Genomic DNA, 19307 nt, shown 5'->3' with positions numbered 1-19307 from the left:
GAAGTATGTGATTTAGTTTAATTTAATTCAGTTTGATTTTATTTGATTTAGCTTAATTTTTAAAAATATTTTATTTATTTGACGGAGAGAAATTACAACTAGGCAGAGAGGCAAGCAGAGAGAGAGGAGGAAGCAGGCTCCCTGTGGAGCAGAGAGCCCAATGCGGGGCTTGATCCCAGGACCCTGGGACCATGACCTGAGCCGAAGGCAGAGGCCCTAACCCAGTGAGCCACCCAGGCACCCCTGATTTAGCTTAATTTTTAAAGAAGTTTTGGTTCATGCCAAACTTGAGGGAAAGGTACAGAGAATCCCATATATATCCCCCTGCCCTTATACATGCAGTCTCCCCATTATCAGCATCTACCACCAAAGTGATACAGTTGTTATAATTGATGAACCTACCTTGACATACCATAATCACCAAAGTTATATTATAGTTCACTCTTGATGTTGTACATTCTGTGGGTTTAGACAAATGTATAATGACATCCATCTATCATTACGGTATCATACAGAGTATTTTTTTCACTTCCCTAAAAATCCTGTGTTCTGCTTGTTCATCCTTCCTCTCCTCCCCCAACCCCTAGCAACCACTGATCATTTCACTGTTTCCATAGTTTTGCCTTTTCCAGAATGTTACATAGTTGGAATCATAGGGTATGTAGCCTTTTCAGATAATCTTCTGTCACTTAGTAATATGCATTTAAAGTTCTTCTATGTCTTTTCATTGCTTGATAGCTCATTTCTTCTTCATGTTGAGTAATACTTCATTGTGTAGAAATACCACAAATGATTTAGCCATTCACCTACTGAAGGACATCTTGGTTGCTTCCTAGTTTTGGCAGTTACGAATAAACATTCCTGCATAAGTAATTGTGAGGACTTAAATTGCTAAGTCTATGGGTAAATACTAAGGTGTGTGATTGCTGGGATCACATGGTAGGAGTATGTTTAGTTTTTAAGAAATTGCCTAACTGTCTTCCCAAGTTGCTATACCATTTTCTGTTCCCACCAGTAATGTATGAGAGTTTCTATTCTGCATCCTCACCAGGATTTGGTGTTGTCAGTGTTCCGGATTTTGGCCATTCTAATAGGTGCATAGTGGTATCTCATTTTAATTTGCATTTCCCTGATGACATATGATGTGATGCATCTTTTCATGCTTATTTGCCATCTGTATATTTTCTTTGGTGGGATGTCTATTCAGATCTGAAGCCTATTTTTTAATCAGATTGTTTGTTTTCTTATTGTTGAGTTTTAAGAGTTGATTATGTTAGATAGCAGTTCCATTAGGAGATGTATATTTTGCAAATATTTTCTCCCAGTCTCTTCTTACTCTCTAGACAGTGTCTTTCACAGAGCAGAAGTTTTTAATTTTAATGAACTCTGCCTCAACAATTATTATTCGAGGGACCTTGCCTTTGGTGTTGTATCTAAAAAGTCATTGCCATATCCTGGTTTTTCTTCTGTATTATTTTCTAGGAGTTTTATATTTTACATTTAGGTCTGTGATCTATTTTGAGTTGATTTTTGTGAAAGATCAGGGTCTGTGTCTTAGACTAATTTATTTGCATATGGACATCCAGTTGTTCCAGCACTACTTACTGAAGAGACTGCCTTTGCTCCTTTGTCAAGGATCAGTTGACTATATTTGAGTCTATTTCTGGGCTCTCTTTTCTGTTCCATTGGTCTGCATGTCTGATCACTTGACAGTACCACACTGTCTTAATTACTATAGACTTTTCTTTATTTTTCCAGCCTTACTGAGATAAATTTGACATATAGCATTGTGTGTTTAAGATGTACAGTGTGTGATGATTTAATATACATGCATATTGCAAAATGATTATACTGTAGCTTTTTAAGATTTTATTTATTTATTTGACACACAGAGAGAGATCACAAGTAGGGAGAGAGGCAGGCAGAAGCAGGCTCCCTGCTGAGCAGAGAGCCCAATGTGGGACTCAATCCTAGGACCCTGAGATCATGACCTGCGCCGAAGGCAGAGGCTTAACCCACTGAGCCACCCAGGCACCCTATACTGTAGCTTTATAATAAGTTTTCTAGTTGGATAGTGTCAGTCCTCCAACTTTGTTTTTCTCCTTCGGTATGGTATTGGCTATTCTGAGTCTTCTGCCTTTGCTTATAAACCTTAAAATCCACTTGTCACTATCTACAAAATAACTTGTTGAGATCTGGGTTGGAATTGCATTGAATATAGATCAAGTCAGAAAGAACTGACTTAGCAATACTGTCTTTGTAAGCATGAAGGTGGAATATATCTCCATGTATTTAGTTCTTTTATTTCATTCATCAGAGTTTTGTAAAAGTTTTCCTCATATATAGATCTTGTATATTTTTTGGCAGATTTACACCTTAATTCATTTTAAGGGGTGCAAATGTAAATGACATTGTTTTGAATTTCAAATCCACTTGTAATTTTGTATCCTGCAAACTTGGTACAATTGCATGTTCATTCCAAAAGAGATTTTTCTGTCAGTTCCTTTGGATTTTCTACATAGATAATCATGTCATCTGCAAACAGTAACAGTGATTTCTTCCTTCCCAATCTCTGTACTTTTTATTTCCTTTTTTGTCTCATTGAATTAACTAAAATTCCCAGTACAGTATTGAAAAGAAGTGGTGAGCAGGGACATTCTTGCCTTATACCTGATTTGTTGGGTTATCTTCAGGTTTTTCACCATTAAGTATGTTGCTGTACAGTTTTTTGTAGATGGTCTTTATCAGATTGAGAAAAATCCCCTTTTATTTCTAGTTTACTGAGAGTTTTTATCAAGAATAAGTGTTAGATTTTGTCAAATGCTTTTTCTATGTTTATTGATGTGATGCTTGATTTTTCTTTTTTAGGCTGTTGTTGTGATGGAATATATGAATTAATTTTCAGATGTTGAACCAGCCCTGCATACCTGGGTTACATCCCACTCGATCATGCTGTATATACTTCTTTTTCTGTTTTCCTAATATTTTGTTGAGGATTTTTGCTTTATATTCATGAATTATTAGTCTGTAGTTTTCTTATAATCTGTCTGGTTTTGGTATTAGGGTATTACTGGCCTTACAGAATAATGTAGAAAGTATTGCTTCTCCTTCTGTCCTCTGAAAGAAATTGTAGAGAATTGGTAGCTTTCTTCCTTAAATAACCAGTTAACTCATTTGAGCCCGGTCCTTCCTGTTTTGGAAGGTTATTATTTATTGAATCAATTTATTTAATAGATACAAGCCTCTTCAGATTGTTTCTTCTTCTGGGAGATTTTACAGTTTGTGTTTAAAGGAATTGGTCTCTTTGACCAGGATTATCAAATATGTGGGCATAAAGTTGTTTATAGTATTCCTTTATTTTCCTGTTAATGTCCATAGGATCTGTAATAATGTGTTCTTTTTAATTTCTGGTATTAATAATTTGTATCCTCTGTTCCCCCAACCCCTGCTCCCCTTAGGCTGGCTAGAAACTAATCAATTTTATTGTTCTGTTCAAAGAACCAGCTTTTAATTTTGCTGATTTTCTTTATTGCTTTCTGTTTTTAATTTCATCGACTGCTACTCTAATTTTTATTTTTTTCTTTCACTTTGGATTTAATTTGGTCATGTTTTTCTAGTCTTCTAAGGTGGAAGCTTAGATTGTTGATTTTGGATCTTCTTTTCTGATTTGTGCATTCAATGCTGTAACTTCCTTCTAACCACTGCTCTTACTGCATTGCACAAATTTTGATGTGCTGTTTTCATTTAGTTCAGGATACTTTTAAATTTCCCTTGGGAGTGCTTCTTTGTCTCATGTGTTTAAAGCATATTATTTAATCTCTGTGTATCTTTCTGATAATGATTTCTGATTAAATTTCTAATTAATCTTAATTTAAGAGCAGACGTTGTATGATTTCTCTAATTTTAAATTTGTTAAGATGTGTTTTATTACCTAGAATGTGAACTCTTGACGTTACAGGTGAGCTTCAGAAAAACATATATTTTGGTTTTGGATGAAGTCAGTCTGTAGATACTAATTCTATCCAGTTGATTGATGCTGTAGTTGAGTTCAGCTATGTCCTTACTGATTTTCTGGCTGCTGAATCTGTCCATTTTTTAAAGGTTTTATTTATTTATTGGAGAGAGTGAGTGAGAGAGCACAAGCCTCGCAGGGCTGGGGGGAGGCAGAGGGAGAAGCAGACCGCTCGATGTGGGACTCAATCCTAGGACTCTGATATCATGAACTGAGCAGAAGGCAGATGCCTAACCAAGTGAGCCACCAGGCACCCCTGAATCTGTCCATTTCTATACAGGAATGTTGAAGTCTCCCAACTAATTGTAGTTTCTATTTGCAGCTAGTTTTTGCTTCATACAGTTTGATGCTCTGTTGTAAGGGACATACATGGTAAGGATTATTATGTTTCTTCGAGAATTGGCTCCTGTATGATTGTGTAATGCCCTTCTTTATTCCTGATAACTTTCCTTACTTTAAAGTCTGCTTTGTCTGAAATTGATGTAATTACTTCTGCTTTCTTTTGATAACTTTTACCATCTATTTATTCACTTTTAGTTTATGTGTGTCTTTATGCTTAAAGTGGATTTCTTATAGACAGCCATACTTGGGTCTTGTTTTTTGATCCACTCTGGCAATCTTTTACTTGGTACCATTGATGTTCAAATTGATTATTGATGTAGTTGGACTAATACCTACCATATCCCTTGTTGTTTCTGTTTGTTGCCCTCGTTCTTTGCTTTTGTCTTCCACTCTTTTTTCTGCCTTTTATAAAAAGTTTTAATTGAGCATTTTATGAACCATTTGCTCTTTTTTCTTAGCATATTGTTACTCTTTTTTTTAAGTGGTTGCCTTAGAGTTTGCAATATATATTTACAGCTAATCCAAGTCCATATTTAAATAATACTGTATCACTTCACAGGTATGAGTACCTTATAATAACAGGTATGAGTACCTTATAACAAACTAATCCCAGTTTATCCCTCCTTCTCTTGCATCATTGGTGTCATTTATTTCACTTATATATAAACATATATAATCAAATAGATATATGCATATATGTGATATATATAAGCATACATAATCAGATACATTGTTGGTATTATTTTGAACAAAAATTTGTTTTGCCAGATCAATTAAGAAAAATTAAAGTTTTTCTTTTACTTATTCCTTCTTCAGTGCCTTTTTTTTTTTTTTAAGATTTTATTTATTTATTTATTTGACAGAGACATCACAAGTAGGCAGAGAGGCAGGCAGGAGGGGGGTGTAGGGGGAAGTAGGCTCCCCACCGAGCAGAAAGCCCAATGTGGGCCTCAGTCCCAGGACCCTGAGATCATGACCAGAGCTGAAAGCAGAGGCTTAACCCCCTGAGCCACCCAGGCACCCTTTAGTGCTCTTCTTACTTTATGTAGATTCACATCCCTGACCTATATTATTTTCCTTCTCTCTAAAGTACTTCTTTTTAACGATTTTATTTATTTGAGATAGAGAGAGTGCAGGTGTGGGGGAAGGGGCAGAGGGAGAGGGTGAGGGAGAGCATCTCAAGCAGACTCCATGCAGTGCATAGAGCCCAACACGGGGCTCAGTCTGCGACCCTGAGGTCATGACCTGAGCCAAAACCAGGAGTCAGATACTTAACTGAACCACCACCCAGGCACCCTTCTAAAGCACTTTTGCAAAATTCTCTCAATTTTTAGTCTGAGAAAGTCTTTATTTTTCCTTCACCTTTGAAGGATAATTTTGCAGCACACAGAATTCTAGTCGGGGGATGGGGGGTTCTCTTAACACTTTACTCCACTCTCTTATTGCTTGCATGGTGTTTTGAGAAGTTAGACATAATTCTTATCATTATTCCTCTATAGATAAAGTATTTTCCCCCTCTGGCTTCTTTCAGGATTTTTTTCCTTCATCTTGGATTTTTTGTAGTTTGAAAATAATGTGCTTAAATGTAGCTCTTTTGTCATTTTGTCCCGCTTGGTGTTCTCTGAGTTTCCTGAATCTATGGTTTGGTATCTGATGTTAATTTGGGAAAATTCACTATCATTTCTGTTTTAAATTATTGTTATTATTGTCTCACTTCTCCTTCTCATATTCCCATTATATTAACACCTTTTGTAGTTGTATTATAGTCAGATACTGTTTTTTCTCCGTCTATAATCTCTTTGCTTTTTTTTTTTTTTTTAAGATTTTGTTTATTTATTTGACAGAGAGAGAGAGATCACAAGTAGGCAGAGAGCAGGCAAAGAGAGGGGGAAGCAGGCTCCCTGCTAAGCAGAGAGCCCAATGCGCAGGGCTTGATCCCAGGACCCCAAGATCATGACCTGAGCCGAAGGCAGAGGCTTAACCCACTAAGCCACCCAGGCGCCCTATCAATCTCTTTGCTTTTCAATTTGGATTTCAATCAAGGATTCTCTTGCTGTGTCCCCTAGAGCAGAGGTTTTTTCCTCACCTGAGTCCAGTCTACTAAGAAGCTCATCAGAAGCATTCTTTATTTCTTTTACAGTTTTTATCTCTAGCATTTCTTTTTGGTTCTTAGGATTTCCATCTATCTGCTTTCGTTGCTTATCTGTTCTTGTGTGCTGTCTACTTTTTCCATTAGAGCCCTTATCATATTGGTCATAGTTGTTTTATTTTTTTTTAAAGATTTTATTTATTTATTTGTCAGAGAGAGACAGCACGCAAGCCGGGGGAGTGGCAGGCAGTGGGAGAAGCAGGCTCCTTGCCTGCCAAGTGGGGCTCAATCCCAGGACCCTGGGATCATAACCTGAGCTGAAGGCAGACACTTAACTAACTGAGCCACCCAGGTGTCCTGACCATAGTTGTTTTAAATTGCCAGTCTGGTAATTCTGATATTTCTGTCATGTCTGATTCTAATGTTTGCTCTGTCCTTCACATTGTGTTTTTGCCTTTTGGTATGCCTTACAACTTTTTCTTGATAACCAAACATGATGTACTAGATAGAAGAAACTGCTGTAGATTACCTTTAGTATTATGGTGATGAGGTATGGGAGGAGGGGAAGCATTCTATAGTCCTATGATTATAGGTCTCAGTCTTTTAATGAGTCCATGCCTCTGGATTGTAAACTTCCCAAGTGTTTCTCAGTTGTTTTCTTTACCCATGGTTGGGACAAAATGGGTAGAGTGGGCTGGAGTTGGGTATTTCTCTTAACCCGGGTGGATTAGGTTCTGATAATATCCCAGCAAGTTGTGCTCTGCTTAACCAGTTTCTCCTGAGGAGAGGCTTTGTTAAGAATAATATACTCTGGCAGATTCTGGAATGGTTCCTTTTCCTCTCCCTCTGCCAATAGCACAGGGGAGTTTGCTCTAATATTTTACTGTGGAAACCCAGGTGAGCTTCTGGAGGTAAATCTCACAATATTATGGAGAGGTCACCCTATGACTGGGTCCCTCTGAGTTTTGAACTCTCAGATTGGTCACAGTGAACTTCCAACAATTTGTGAATTATGGCTTAGGTTTTCCTACCCCAGCAATGGTTCTCAAGGTGGTTTTTGCTTCTGAGTCTGCTCCAATAAACTGTTCTCCTGTGTCTTGCAGTCTTGGGGACAGCTATTTTCCTCTCTATGGATCCAGGAAGTTGTTAATTTTTTTAGCCTGTTGAGCTCTACTTGTTAGGATGCAGCGACAACTTCCAAGCTCACAGGCAGAACTGGAAACCACTCTACTGTGATTTTATATTTAAGCTTTCTAGAAGTTGCTCTTGGGTCAGAGCAGCTTATTTTTTAACTAGTGTTTGTACTTAAGCCCCTTGTGCCAGTGAGGCTTCCTCCCTGTGTTGATAGATCAGTGTAGAGCATGGTGAATGGTAACAAAATGCCCTCATCCCCTGTTCTTTTTGCCCATGAGTGGATGCAACTTAAGCATATGTGAGGAGCCTTGCCAACTTGTATGAACATCTGTGATCCCAGGAGGGCTCTTCTTAGCTGTCTTTTCCCCCCTGTTCTGTTAAATTTCTGTCTGCTGTACTCTTCTTTGGTTGCTGGGCAGGACTTTTATGCCACTGAACAGGATCTGGGTAGGACAGCATCCCTCTGCTCCCAGCGTAACACCCCTTTATTGTGAGCAGGGAGCCACGGGTAACCCATAGTTTTCAGCTTGTCCCTCCAGGTGGTCTTAGCCTGCTGTGCCTGGGAGAGAGTTACTACCTGACAAGTAGGGGATGGTGAAGAAGGGAGCCTTCTTCCTCCCAGCTACTGTCCAGAATAGAGATTCTGCAACCCACCAATGGCCTGCCTCTTCCAACGTAGCTCTAGATGAGGAGCTAGAGAAGGAGCTCCTCCATGTCTGCCCAGAATAGAGGTCCTAAAGTAGCAATGATGGGGGAGAGGGGACAGGGAAAAGGATCAGGTCATGGTTCAAATGCTACAAACTCTCACTGTTTTACTGAGATTTAGATTTTCTTGAATAAATGTTTCTCCATTTGCTGTATGCCCTTAGGACAATTTCTGAAGACTTTAAATGATTGTCTTTTATCAATTTTACCAGTTAAAAAGTTGTTATGCCAAGCTCCTCCCTTCACCATTATAGAAATCCTGCCCAGGTTTGAACAGTTTAAAAAGAAAATTCAGTCACCTTTTAAGCTAAACTTCTGATTTTTTTTTTTTTGAACATTGATAGAGGAAGCAACACACACACTCAAACACACACACACACACACACACACACACACACACACAGGCTTAGTAATACATTCACCTATTTAAAAGCATTGCAGGGCTTGCTTCAGCAGCACATAGACTAAAATCAGAATAGTAATAAGCATTCCAGAAATATGTGAAGCAAAACCTTACATTCTCCTCCCTCTTTTTCCAAAGGTAATCACTGTTAACAGTATAATTTGTGTCCTAGGGGCTTCTTCAGAACTTTCAGAGAGAGCACCTCACTTTATGAAACAAGTAAGTGATACATGAAGTGCTTCCATGAAAATCACTGTTCTCTTCTATTGTGTTTCTAGTCATTCATACCTAGAGAAATTCCTTACGGAGCAGATGATGGAAAGGAGAGAAGATGTATGGCTTCCACTCATTTCCTATAGAAATTCGCTAGTCACTGGAGGTGAAGATGATAGAATGTCTGTGAACAGTGGAAGTAGCAGCAGTAAAACATCCTCAGTAAGGAATAAGAAAGGACGACCCCCACTTCACAAAAAACGCGTAGAAGGTAAGTCTGCCTTTACCCTATGAGACAAGTAATTTGCTTACTATTGCAGAGGTAAAGTGGCAAATCTGTTGAAGCAAGGTAGTACTGTTAAGTATATTATTTCCTTGTAGATTTGACACATACTGAGAGGTTAAGGCAAAGAGGTTGGAGTAGACAAAGTGGAACAGAAAAGGGTCAAAGAAAAAGAAATTGGAAGAGCATGAAACACAGAGGAAGATGGTGCAGAGAAAAAGAAGAAACAGTTATAAAGGTTTATAAAATTGATCCATACATTAAAATTTAAAATAAGGTAGTCATAATGTCAATTATCAAAATTCATCCTAATGTAGAAAATATTCCGATAAATTGAAGGTAGACCTCTGCAGCAAACTGAATATACCAAAACAACTTTCCATTTCTACCCCATGGATGGATAATTCATTTTTGTGCAATAAAATAATGATAGCCAAATCTGGTTTTATAACCCCCATGGACTGTGGGAACCAGGGAGTTGAACTGCCATGAAAATATGATCATTGGTAGTTAACTCATGTATCCAAAAGACTAAAAATTACTTTATTAGAGCATTACTCTTAAACTAAGACAATTCAAAGTAAAAATGCTTATTTCCTCAAATAACCTTCCCCCATCTCCATGCTTTTCCTAATAAATATTCTCCAAACCAAGAGAGAGGAAAGCAGTGATCTGAATCCTGCTCCTCTGCTGCTTTTTACAACTCTCTATTTCCCTTTCAGAATCTCACCTCCACTGCCTAAAAACTAGTGACTCATGAAAGATTTTGCTACAACCTGTAGCAAAATTAATTAGAATTTAAATCTGTTTCTGACATCATTGGGGAGGCAGTATTAACTATTGGTGAAAAGCACACACTCTAAAACTAGAGTTCTAGAATTCACACCTGGCTTTCTAGTTTTAAACCATGTGACTTTTGAGCATGTTATTTAACTTCTCAGCCTCGTTCAGTGATCACATAAAGGATGATCAGAGTACTTATCCTGTCAGCTATTGTAAATATTAAATGACATACTGTACACATAGAGGTTACTTATTAGCACAGAGCTTAGCACATAGGTACATGCAGTATATGTTAGCTGCTGTTGTCAGAATGTCACTATTTCAAAGGAAATAAAAGATATGAAAATATTTACAGCATTAATATTAAAGATTTTCTTTCAGTTTTTATCTGTGAGACTTAAAATCTTTTTGGTCCAGAAAATGAAAATACTAAATCCTATCTTTGGAGTTTAGGATCCTAAACTTTTCTCTAAATAATAACTGCAGTCACTTCCTTTTTAAAATGTCTTCTAGAGCAGCCTCTATCAGGATGCCTACCCCCCACATTACATCTCTCCATCCATCTATCCAGTCTGTCTGTCTAGATATAGACAGATATATAGATATAGACTAGATATATAGATATTTTTACTTAACAGCTTTTCTTACATGTAATATTCATATTAGCCAACATTCATTAAATTCTTGCTGTGTACCAGAAATGTGCATTATTAGCATTTAATCATTTACTAACATTTGTAAAGCACTTAGGTTTGTATGTGGCACACAGTGAGTGCTGTGTAAATGTTTTATAAATGAACTCTGAGTTGAACATTATTACGTGTATTTCACACAGAAGAAACTAAAGCTTAGAGAATTTAAATAACCATATATAATTCCGTCACTAATGGGGTAATCAGTATTATCTCCAGGATGAAGAAAAGCATACATGAAGCAGATAATTTGTTGTTAAATTGCAAAAAGGAAAACTTGCTGTGTGTCAGTTTGAAATTTACCAAGACACTAAGGTAGGTCATGTGCCAGGCATTCTTAGGAAGCAGCTTCATCTGTTTGGAATAAAGATGAGAAAGCTTCACCAGAAGTGTTTTTATTGAGGAATCCTTACGGGTTAGGAGGATCTCTTCAAGAAGGGTGAATTCTTCCTGAAGTTATTCATTAAGTCTTTACCACATACTTTTCTAAGAACTCTGTGAAATGCTGGAGATTAGGTATTAATAAAAATGCTCATAGTACATATGGGAAGACAGAGAAGCAAGCAATTTTAGTTCCACGTGGGAAGTGCTCTAATGGGCCAAAAAATGTTTTCTGGAAACATAAAGGGAGTGATCAGACTTAATGAATCAGGAAAGATTTTCTGGGAAAGATGACATGTAGTAAAGCTGAAAGATGGATTTACTAGGTTAAGAACCTAAATGATACCATTCTTACCATAAAATTTTAAGTGCAGCAAAAAACAGAAGTTAGGAATTAAGTGTTGAATGGAAAGTGGTATGAATAAAAGAAAATGAAACCTCTTTTTGCTGGTTAGGTAAAGAAAAGATTAGCTGCAGATCAGTGCAATGACCTTAACAAGGCAATAGCTAAATATTTCCAGGAACTAAAAAGCTGATCTAGAACGAACACATGTATCTGATAATTTTTGAAAACACTGAAAGATGGAATGTTTGGTAGCAAGTGAGGAACCTAACATGCTGCACAAATGTGAGACTTCATGGAGGAAGAAAAACAATGGGATTCATACTGTGTACTTTGTGATTTAAATTTTTTTTTCATTTAAATTCTTCAGAAGGGAAAGCATAACAGTAATACTTTTAAGTCTCCCCATATTAAGAAAATAACTTAGAATGTTTATAGGAGAAACTTCATAATTATGTAACATTATATCAGCCTATAGTTTAGATACATACATGCTTTAATCTGCTCACATCTTTGTAAGTGATCTTCAGAAGAAGGAAGAAACACTCCTGGTCCCTTGAAGAAATTCTAATTACAGAGATAACATATACACTTGATAAATCAGCTACCAGTGCAGGCCAGTGTATAATTAAATCCTAAGTAAGTAGGAATGATTTTGTTCCTCTAGAAGTTAAAAGAGAATGGGAAGTGGGGGCTGGGTAGGGTGATTATAGAGGGCTTCCCTAAAGAGGCATGAAAACAGTGAGCCTCTTAACTGGATGGCCCCACACATAATGCACATACAACCTGGCAAAAAGAGTTATTTCTCTAGTGACCAGTTGTGCAGTGGGATTTGTTGATTTCTCAGTAGAGACCTGCCAAACTTAAAGTGCTGCTATCTGGGGCCCCTTGAAGGCCCAGCAACTCGGCCCTTTGTTGCTTGAGTAAAGGAAGGTTACAGGGGTCTCTGGCTGGCCTAATTCTTCCCCTTCTGCCGTGAATTGATCCTTAGAGATGGAGGGACTTTGAAGAGAGGATAAGGTAAGGATAACTGACATTTGATGGTTACATCCATTACCTCATTGATCCTTAAAGCTCTTTGAGGTTGGGCATTGATATCCTCATTTTGTATATGAGAAACATGAGTTTTTAAGTTCAGTAACTTACAGAAAGTCACAAGTGAGTCGTATAGGTGGGATTCAAGCTAGGCAGTCTAAGCCAGGAACCATGCTCTGCAAGTCTGTGCTATAACTTCTACCAGAGTTCACTCCACTCATGACATTTTATGACTCTTACTGGAATTTTACAGATGAAAGTCTGGATAATACATGGCTAAACAGGACTGACACCATGATTCAGACTCCTGGCCCCCTTCCAGCACCACAGCTCACTTCCACTGTACTTCGGGAGAATACCCGGCCCATGGGAGAGCAGATCCAGGAACCTGAATCTGAACATGGTACTGAACCTGACTTTTTACACAAGTAAGTAGTAAAAATTCATATTCTTGGTATAAAACCTTTAATTGTTAGTGAAAGAAAAGCTTGTATCAAATAAAACTTTGTTAAAACATATTATTGGTTAGTTCATGAGAAAAAAGCCACAAGCAGAGATAAATAATTGATATTAGAAAATATATAGTAAGTCTGCCAACACTTGTTAGATATCAGTTAATCGAAGTCCAGAGAACTTTAAAGCATAGTATCTCACTAAGTGCTGATCTCAGTTGAAGTTTACGGATTCACTGGGCAGGTCTGTTTATTCTCAGGGACTTGAGAAAAAGACATCTGGTTCACTTCCTTGGAAAGAAAGTCTATTATAAGAGTCTCTGCTAAGGTTCTTACTAGTCTGAACACCAAATAAATAGACTACGCCTTTTATCAATCCATTTAATTAATAGTACTTTGTCTTGGTCAAGTTTATATTTTAAACTTAATCTGTTATGGATTAAGATATTTGTCAGGATACTGGATAAATTCTGAGAACAGTTGCCCTTTCTCTAAGAGAGAATCAAAGCCCCTTACTTTTTCCCACACTAGTAATTAATGTTTTCTAGTACCAGGGCCCCCAAAATTTTGGAAAAGGCAGGATGATGGTATGACTTTTGCTATTAAAAAAAACTTAACATTTGTTATTTTCCATTCAGCTTTGAAGTTGTCCTAGTTCTTTGTGTTTCTGTTCATACTGGGGTTAATGCTGTGAATTATTCTAATGGATGAGAGAAATCTCATTTGAACTCAACAAATGTAGCAGGTTGAAAAAGGAAAGAGGCAGTGTTAGAATTATTCAGATCCTTGGTTTTCATAAAGCATCTTTGCCCAGAGGATCTGCCTTTCTTCAAAGCTAAAAGGATAATTGTTGTCAGCCACTGCATAACAGCATTCATAGAGGGTAGTCCGCGTTATGATCAGCATTCCCGCCCTTCTTCCTAGGGGATGAATTCTTCCTTATTTGAGCAGCCTGTCTTACTTCCCTGACTTTACCACTTGTTAGTTACTCCCCTCTGTGGTCTGCTTTTCCCTGCTGTAGGTTTATCAATTTAATCAAGGTGGTAGCCCTACATGATTCAAAGATAGCTGCTCAGAGAGAACTTCATGCAACAGTTGTAATCTATTAAAAACCATTAAGGTTTACATCCTGTAAAATCCCCAAGAGGCAAATTTATGCAAGTGTCCATGTGCCAGTAAGTGTACAGGGCAGGTGCAAATTAGCCCAACATGCACCTGACTCCAGATCTCTTCAGAAGGACTAAGGAAAAAATGTGTTAATACCTTTTCTTGTTCAACTCTGGAGAGCTCTGAGCCACAAGACCAGCATCATTTCTGCCCCTTAGGGGACTGGTTGTCCAGTAGGAACACTTGTGAGCAGGGCAGCAGAGGTCTCAGAAGCACTCTTGTTTGACAGAGACTTGGGGAACAAAGCTGATAAATTAAGCACCTATAGGGGAGGGAAAGGTTTTACCCCACCCTCTTAAGATCCTTGACTGGGTCTGAAAATTTAAACTGATATATTTTATTGAATTATTTACATGTACATGGGAGCTTTTACCCATAGAATAAAGACCTGAAGAAGTTACCAAAGCAGGGAGCTTTTATACCTTTTAGACAAAGAATAAATTTGTGAAGAATAGACAAGACAAAGGGATTTGGACTAGGAGTAGTGGAGCCGAGACTATGTAGTCCATATCATCCTTAATTAGGAAGATAAGGGTTAGTTTAACAAGGTGTGTTTGTAGTTTCCTCTGGTGCCATCTCTGGATTGGTAAGAGACTGTCTCCCATAAAATGAGAATTTATTTCCTGCCTTTAGGCAGAAAAGGAGGAGCTTTTTCTTTGTTCCCTGCTTCTTAATTGCCTTCAGCTCAAAATAACCTTTATCTCAGAGGCAGTATTTTGGGGTGACATGCTTCAGTTTCCTTTACACCTACCAACCAACCCTTGGAGACTTAGGCATCTCTTTGGACAACTTACTGACATTTCTGCAAAGATAGATACTTCGATAATGATCTGTCTCACCCTTAACTCTCTAATAAATCCAGCTAATTCCCCATACATGGGGATTAGGCCAACCAACGATGGCCTTCTTGGCGTGGGACTGATTAGCTAAATTCATCTTTCGCCAGAAAATGAATAATGTATTCTCTTAGTCCTCAGATGCAGATCTCTTGGTTAGGCCAACCAAAATTAGAAGATTTAAATCGGAAGGACAGAACAGGAATGAACTACATGAAAGTGAGAACTGGAGTAAGGCATGCCGTGTAAGTGTTACATCAAGTATCACAAGAACATGACGACTATGTGATGCTGTTCATTTTGTGGAATGATGGCTCTCCTCTGACATTTGGTCTCAGAAGAGGAGTTAAGATCATAGTCATAATTCAGGATATGCTGTGCAATGTAGGGTAGAAATAGAGGGTGTGGACTTCTGAGGCTTTTGCCATTTAAATCCTAATGCTGCCACTTGCCAGCTGTGTGGCTTTGGGCGGGCTCTAAACCTCAGTGCCTCAGGTTCTTCATTTGTAAATTTGGGATAATAGTACCAGTCACATAGAGTCTTGTGGGAATTGATACATAGCTAAATAATGTTAACTTCTGTTGTTATTGCATTTAAATTATGCTTCCTTTTGCTAAGTGGAGACAAAATCTTGAATGAAACAAATGAATGATCCTTAATTTAGGAGTTCAGGATCATAATCTGTGGAGCCTATGGGTTGTGACTGGAACATGTGCTTTCATTGGTTAGAAGAGCTACTGTAAGAAAGAGCCAGGACTCCAAATTTGATGAGTCTGAACAGCATCTGATCATGCTTTTTCCTTATCAGTCGGGGCCTAATGGAGGAAGATGCTGAGCCCATCTTTGAAGATGTGATGATGTCATCCCGGAGTCAGTTAGAAGATATGAATGAAGAATTTGAAGACACCATGGTTATTGATCTGGTAAGGAAATTTCAGTACATTTTCTTCTGTTAAAATAAGTGAAAGTGTTGGTGTAAGATGATGCTCTTGTTTTCAGAACCCCATGAAAAGGAGAGGTGTAGAGGTTGTAAATGTAGCAGCAGGAAGGACCAGTGTAATCCTTTAGCACATCTGGATGAGCTTGTATTTTTCAAGCCTGCTTTTTTAAGCAGTCATATTTTAAATTCTGGCAATAACAGGAACTGGTTCCTTATTACCTTCTTGAGAAGGGGCTCACACTAGAACTCTCTTAGTATAGTGTGTACATTTGGTCTCAAACTAACTTGGGAGTCTGATGATACATAGAGTGTTTTCCAGCATAGCAACCAAACACAGAATATGGACCGTAATTGTTTGGTGTGAAATAAGAAATTATTGACTTTGTCAGGAATAGTAATGCATGGGGGTTATATTTTTTGTTTTTTAATTTCTATCAGAAATACATTTTGAAACAGTTACAGGTGAAATAACAGAAAAAAAAAAAAAAAAAACAGGAGACTCACTGAAACAAGATTGGCCAAAGGTTTGACAGTTGAAGCTAGGTGATGGGTATATGGGAGTTCATTGAACTACTTTATGTATTTGCTGGGGCTGCTATACAAGTACCACTGACTGGTAGCTTAAACGATAGAAATTTTCTCACATTTCTGGAGGCTAGAAGTTTGAGATCATGGTGTCAGGGAGACTGATTTCATTCTGAGGCTTCTCTCCTTAACTTGTAGATGGTCATCCTCTCCCTTTACCTTCATATGATCTTTCCTTTGTGTCTCCTTTTCTTATAAGGATATGAGTCAAAATATATCCTTTCTTATAAGGATATGAGTCCACCCACATGACCTCATTTTACCTCAGTTATTACCTTTTTATAGGTCCTGTCTCCAAATTAACAGTCACATTCTGAGGTACTGGGGTTTAGGTCTTCAATATATGAATTTAGGGGGACATAGTTTAGCCCATAACATTCTGCTTAGTAACTTTTCTAAGAATTGTAAAGGAGATCATGTCACTCCAGTCTCTCCCCTCCCATCAGTAGCTTTCCATCTACGTGCTTTGGGAAATGTAGGAATGAATTTTATAATCATCCCATGATTCAAAGGCATGTTCTATATTTATATGCCCCAAAATTATTTATATGCATTTCCATATTCAGTGTATTCACTGTAATTTGAAATCTTTTTTTTAAGTGTATGCTCCATGTAAAAGCCACATTCTTTTCCTTTTAAAATTAGATCCTCAACAGCTCTATTTTGTGGTACCTTCAGAAATATTAGCTGCTTACCATCTTAATGTATCTCAAGAAAACATTTTCACTTCTCTTTCCAGCCCCCATCAAGAAATCGGCGAGAGAGAGCTGAGCTGAGGCCAGATTTCTTTGATTCCGCAGCTATCATAGAAGACGATTCAGTAAATGTTAAACTATTACTGCTTTTTATTTATGATTTCTGGGTCTTTGTTATACACGAAGTTAATTGTGTTTCTCATTTTTCTAGGGATTTGGAATGCCTATGTTCTGAAGTCTGAAGAAAATTTACAAATACGGAACTCTATTATTTAGAGCTAGAGGCCTATATACTGTGATAGCTTGTATGGGGGAAAAAACACTTTTGATGTGATCTGATTTGTTTTTTAATCAAATGATTGAGGTCAATCCCTTTTTGCAGTGGCAGAAGAGGAGCATGTAAATTACCCAAGGGAATGTTGGTGAATGTCACCTCAGAAAGACTGACCTGAAAAATCATTTGTGTCCTAATATTGGACTTATCCCAATACAGATGTGTGTGTTTTTCTGGAAGGAGGAAAAATTTTAAATTTTTAAAACAGCTGTCAAGATAAACACTGTTATACACCTGTTTTATGAAAACAGCATTGAGTAAAAAAAAAAAATATTTTTAACTTTATTTTCCTGTTGTACAATTTAAAAACCGTTTTAACATTTTGCCTTTTTATGTTTTAAAAGCTAACCATTTTTATTAAACCTATGAGTAAGCAGCTCATCCTAATTGCCGAAGAGTGTTTTGGAGCTCACTGGATTTGGTTGACCTTGTGGAACACAGAAATACGGAGGAGCAGAATATTGACAAGCTAAGATGAAATTCTGACAGTGCATCTCTGCCAAAAACCACACACCCTCTGTGGATATGGATTCCCAGATTTTATATACTCTTGAATAAAAAGGTTTATTTTTATTTATAAGGGGGCATAAAATAAGAAATGTCCATGCAGCCATTTTCCAACAGATGCTGTACACCATTCATTTTATATAGAATAGGGAGATTCAAATACAGTACATTTTCTATTGGTATTTGTTCTGTGCATTTTTAGCAACTTCTACCAGCAAATAAAGTATTCTCAGAAAAACAAAAATGGTTCTCAAGTTATCGGTTTGCTGTTTTTACTACTTATTTCATGCCCTGCCAAATTCAAGTTACATAGATTCCGTTTTCTTAAAAAGATAATCATGAAGAACTTCTTTGCCATTCAAAAGTAATTTTAAGTGTAACATAACTGTGTCTACTTCCCATGCACTTAATACCTTATGCGCTGATTTTGTGAATTAAGTTTACCAATTATAGAAGTATGTGCTGCATAGAAGTCTGTGCTTAGAGGGTGAAGTTCCTAAGCTTACCTTGAAATACAGCTACATTTCAGTGTTAAATGTGCATTTTAATTATTTTGGGGAAAGAAATTATGAATCTTCAGGACAGCCTTCAGTGGTTTAGTTATGTTCTGCTTAGACTTTTATGACTTGCTGCTATTGTTTTTAAAAGCCCACTTAGTTTCTACCTTCCTGATTTTTTAAAGTAAGCCTCAATTACAAACCAATCCATCCACAGCTGTTTGTGGGCTGGTTTTTAAAGTAGCTGCAACAGAATCATGAGGCTTTCCCTTCTTACCAAAAATGAAAAGCATTTTTTCACTAATCTGTGCACCCAATGATTATTTTTTGTTGGGAAAGCAAATGGATTATTCATTCTTTTAGTAAACACAGAACAGATTTTTCTCAATGTTTGTACAGTTCTGAAAAAACCTGGTCACCAAAAATGTTATATCTGCTAATTTAGCAATTCCTAGGCTCCAGTTTGAGGGGCTGGGGTCTCGCTTTCTTCCAGGAATGTGGGCCTCACTGGACATGAAGGGGCAGGAATACCTGGATTGTCCACTACTGCCAGCCCTGCCTACAGTTCTGGCCAAGGAGGAAGCTGGGAAGTGCCCTGGCACATGCACAGAGTGATCCTTTGCTTGACAGTTTCATACGGAAAACAGATGCTGACTTAGAATTGTAGACTACCATGCAACAAGAAAAAAGGCTTAATATCTACTCCAATGGGTTTGCAGTTCAGTTTGAAGTCAATCGAATTTTTGTATTTTCAGTGTCTCCTTGATTGGTTTTGCTAGTAATTCTGTAAATTGTACATTTGCAATATGAGGTTTTTTTCCTTTTGTACAATTTGAAACTGATGCTTCACCTTTCCTTTAATAAACTATTCAAAATCA

At 37.5% G+C, this 19307-nt stretch overlaps 1 protein-coding gene across 1 annotated transcript in view; it reads left to right on the top strand.

The window, feature by feature from the left end:
• LOC111154994 (stromal antigen 1) overlaps positions 1-19307 on the top strand; it is a 432305-nt gene extending 412998 nt beyond the window's left edge. Inside the window, exons 29-34 of the mRNA XM_022514974.1 lie at positions 8964-9169; positions 12669-12843; positions 15005-15115; positions 15680-15794; positions 17136-17216; positions 17303-19307. Of these exons, the coding sequence (XP_022370682.1) occupies positions 8964-9169; positions 12669-12843; positions 15005-15115; positions 15680-15794; positions 17136-17216; positions 17303-17326 (712 nt within the window). The 3' untranslated portion in view covers positions 17327-19307. The remainder of the gene's footprint in view (positions 1-8963; positions 9170-12668; positions 12844-15004; positions 15116-15679; positions 15795-17135; positions 17217-17302) is intronic.

This window comes from Enhydra lutris, unplaced genomic scaffold, assembly GCF_002288905.1.
Source record: "Enhydra lutris kenyoni isolate GAN:26980312 unplaced genomic scaffold, ASM228890v2 scaffoldscaffold39, whole genome shotgun sequence".
In the NCBI taxonomy this organism is placed as follows: Eukaryota; Metazoa; Chordata; class Mammalia; order Carnivora; family Mustelidae; genus Enhydra; species Enhydra lutris.
This window is presented reverse-complemented; position numbering and strand designations above follow the sequence as displayed.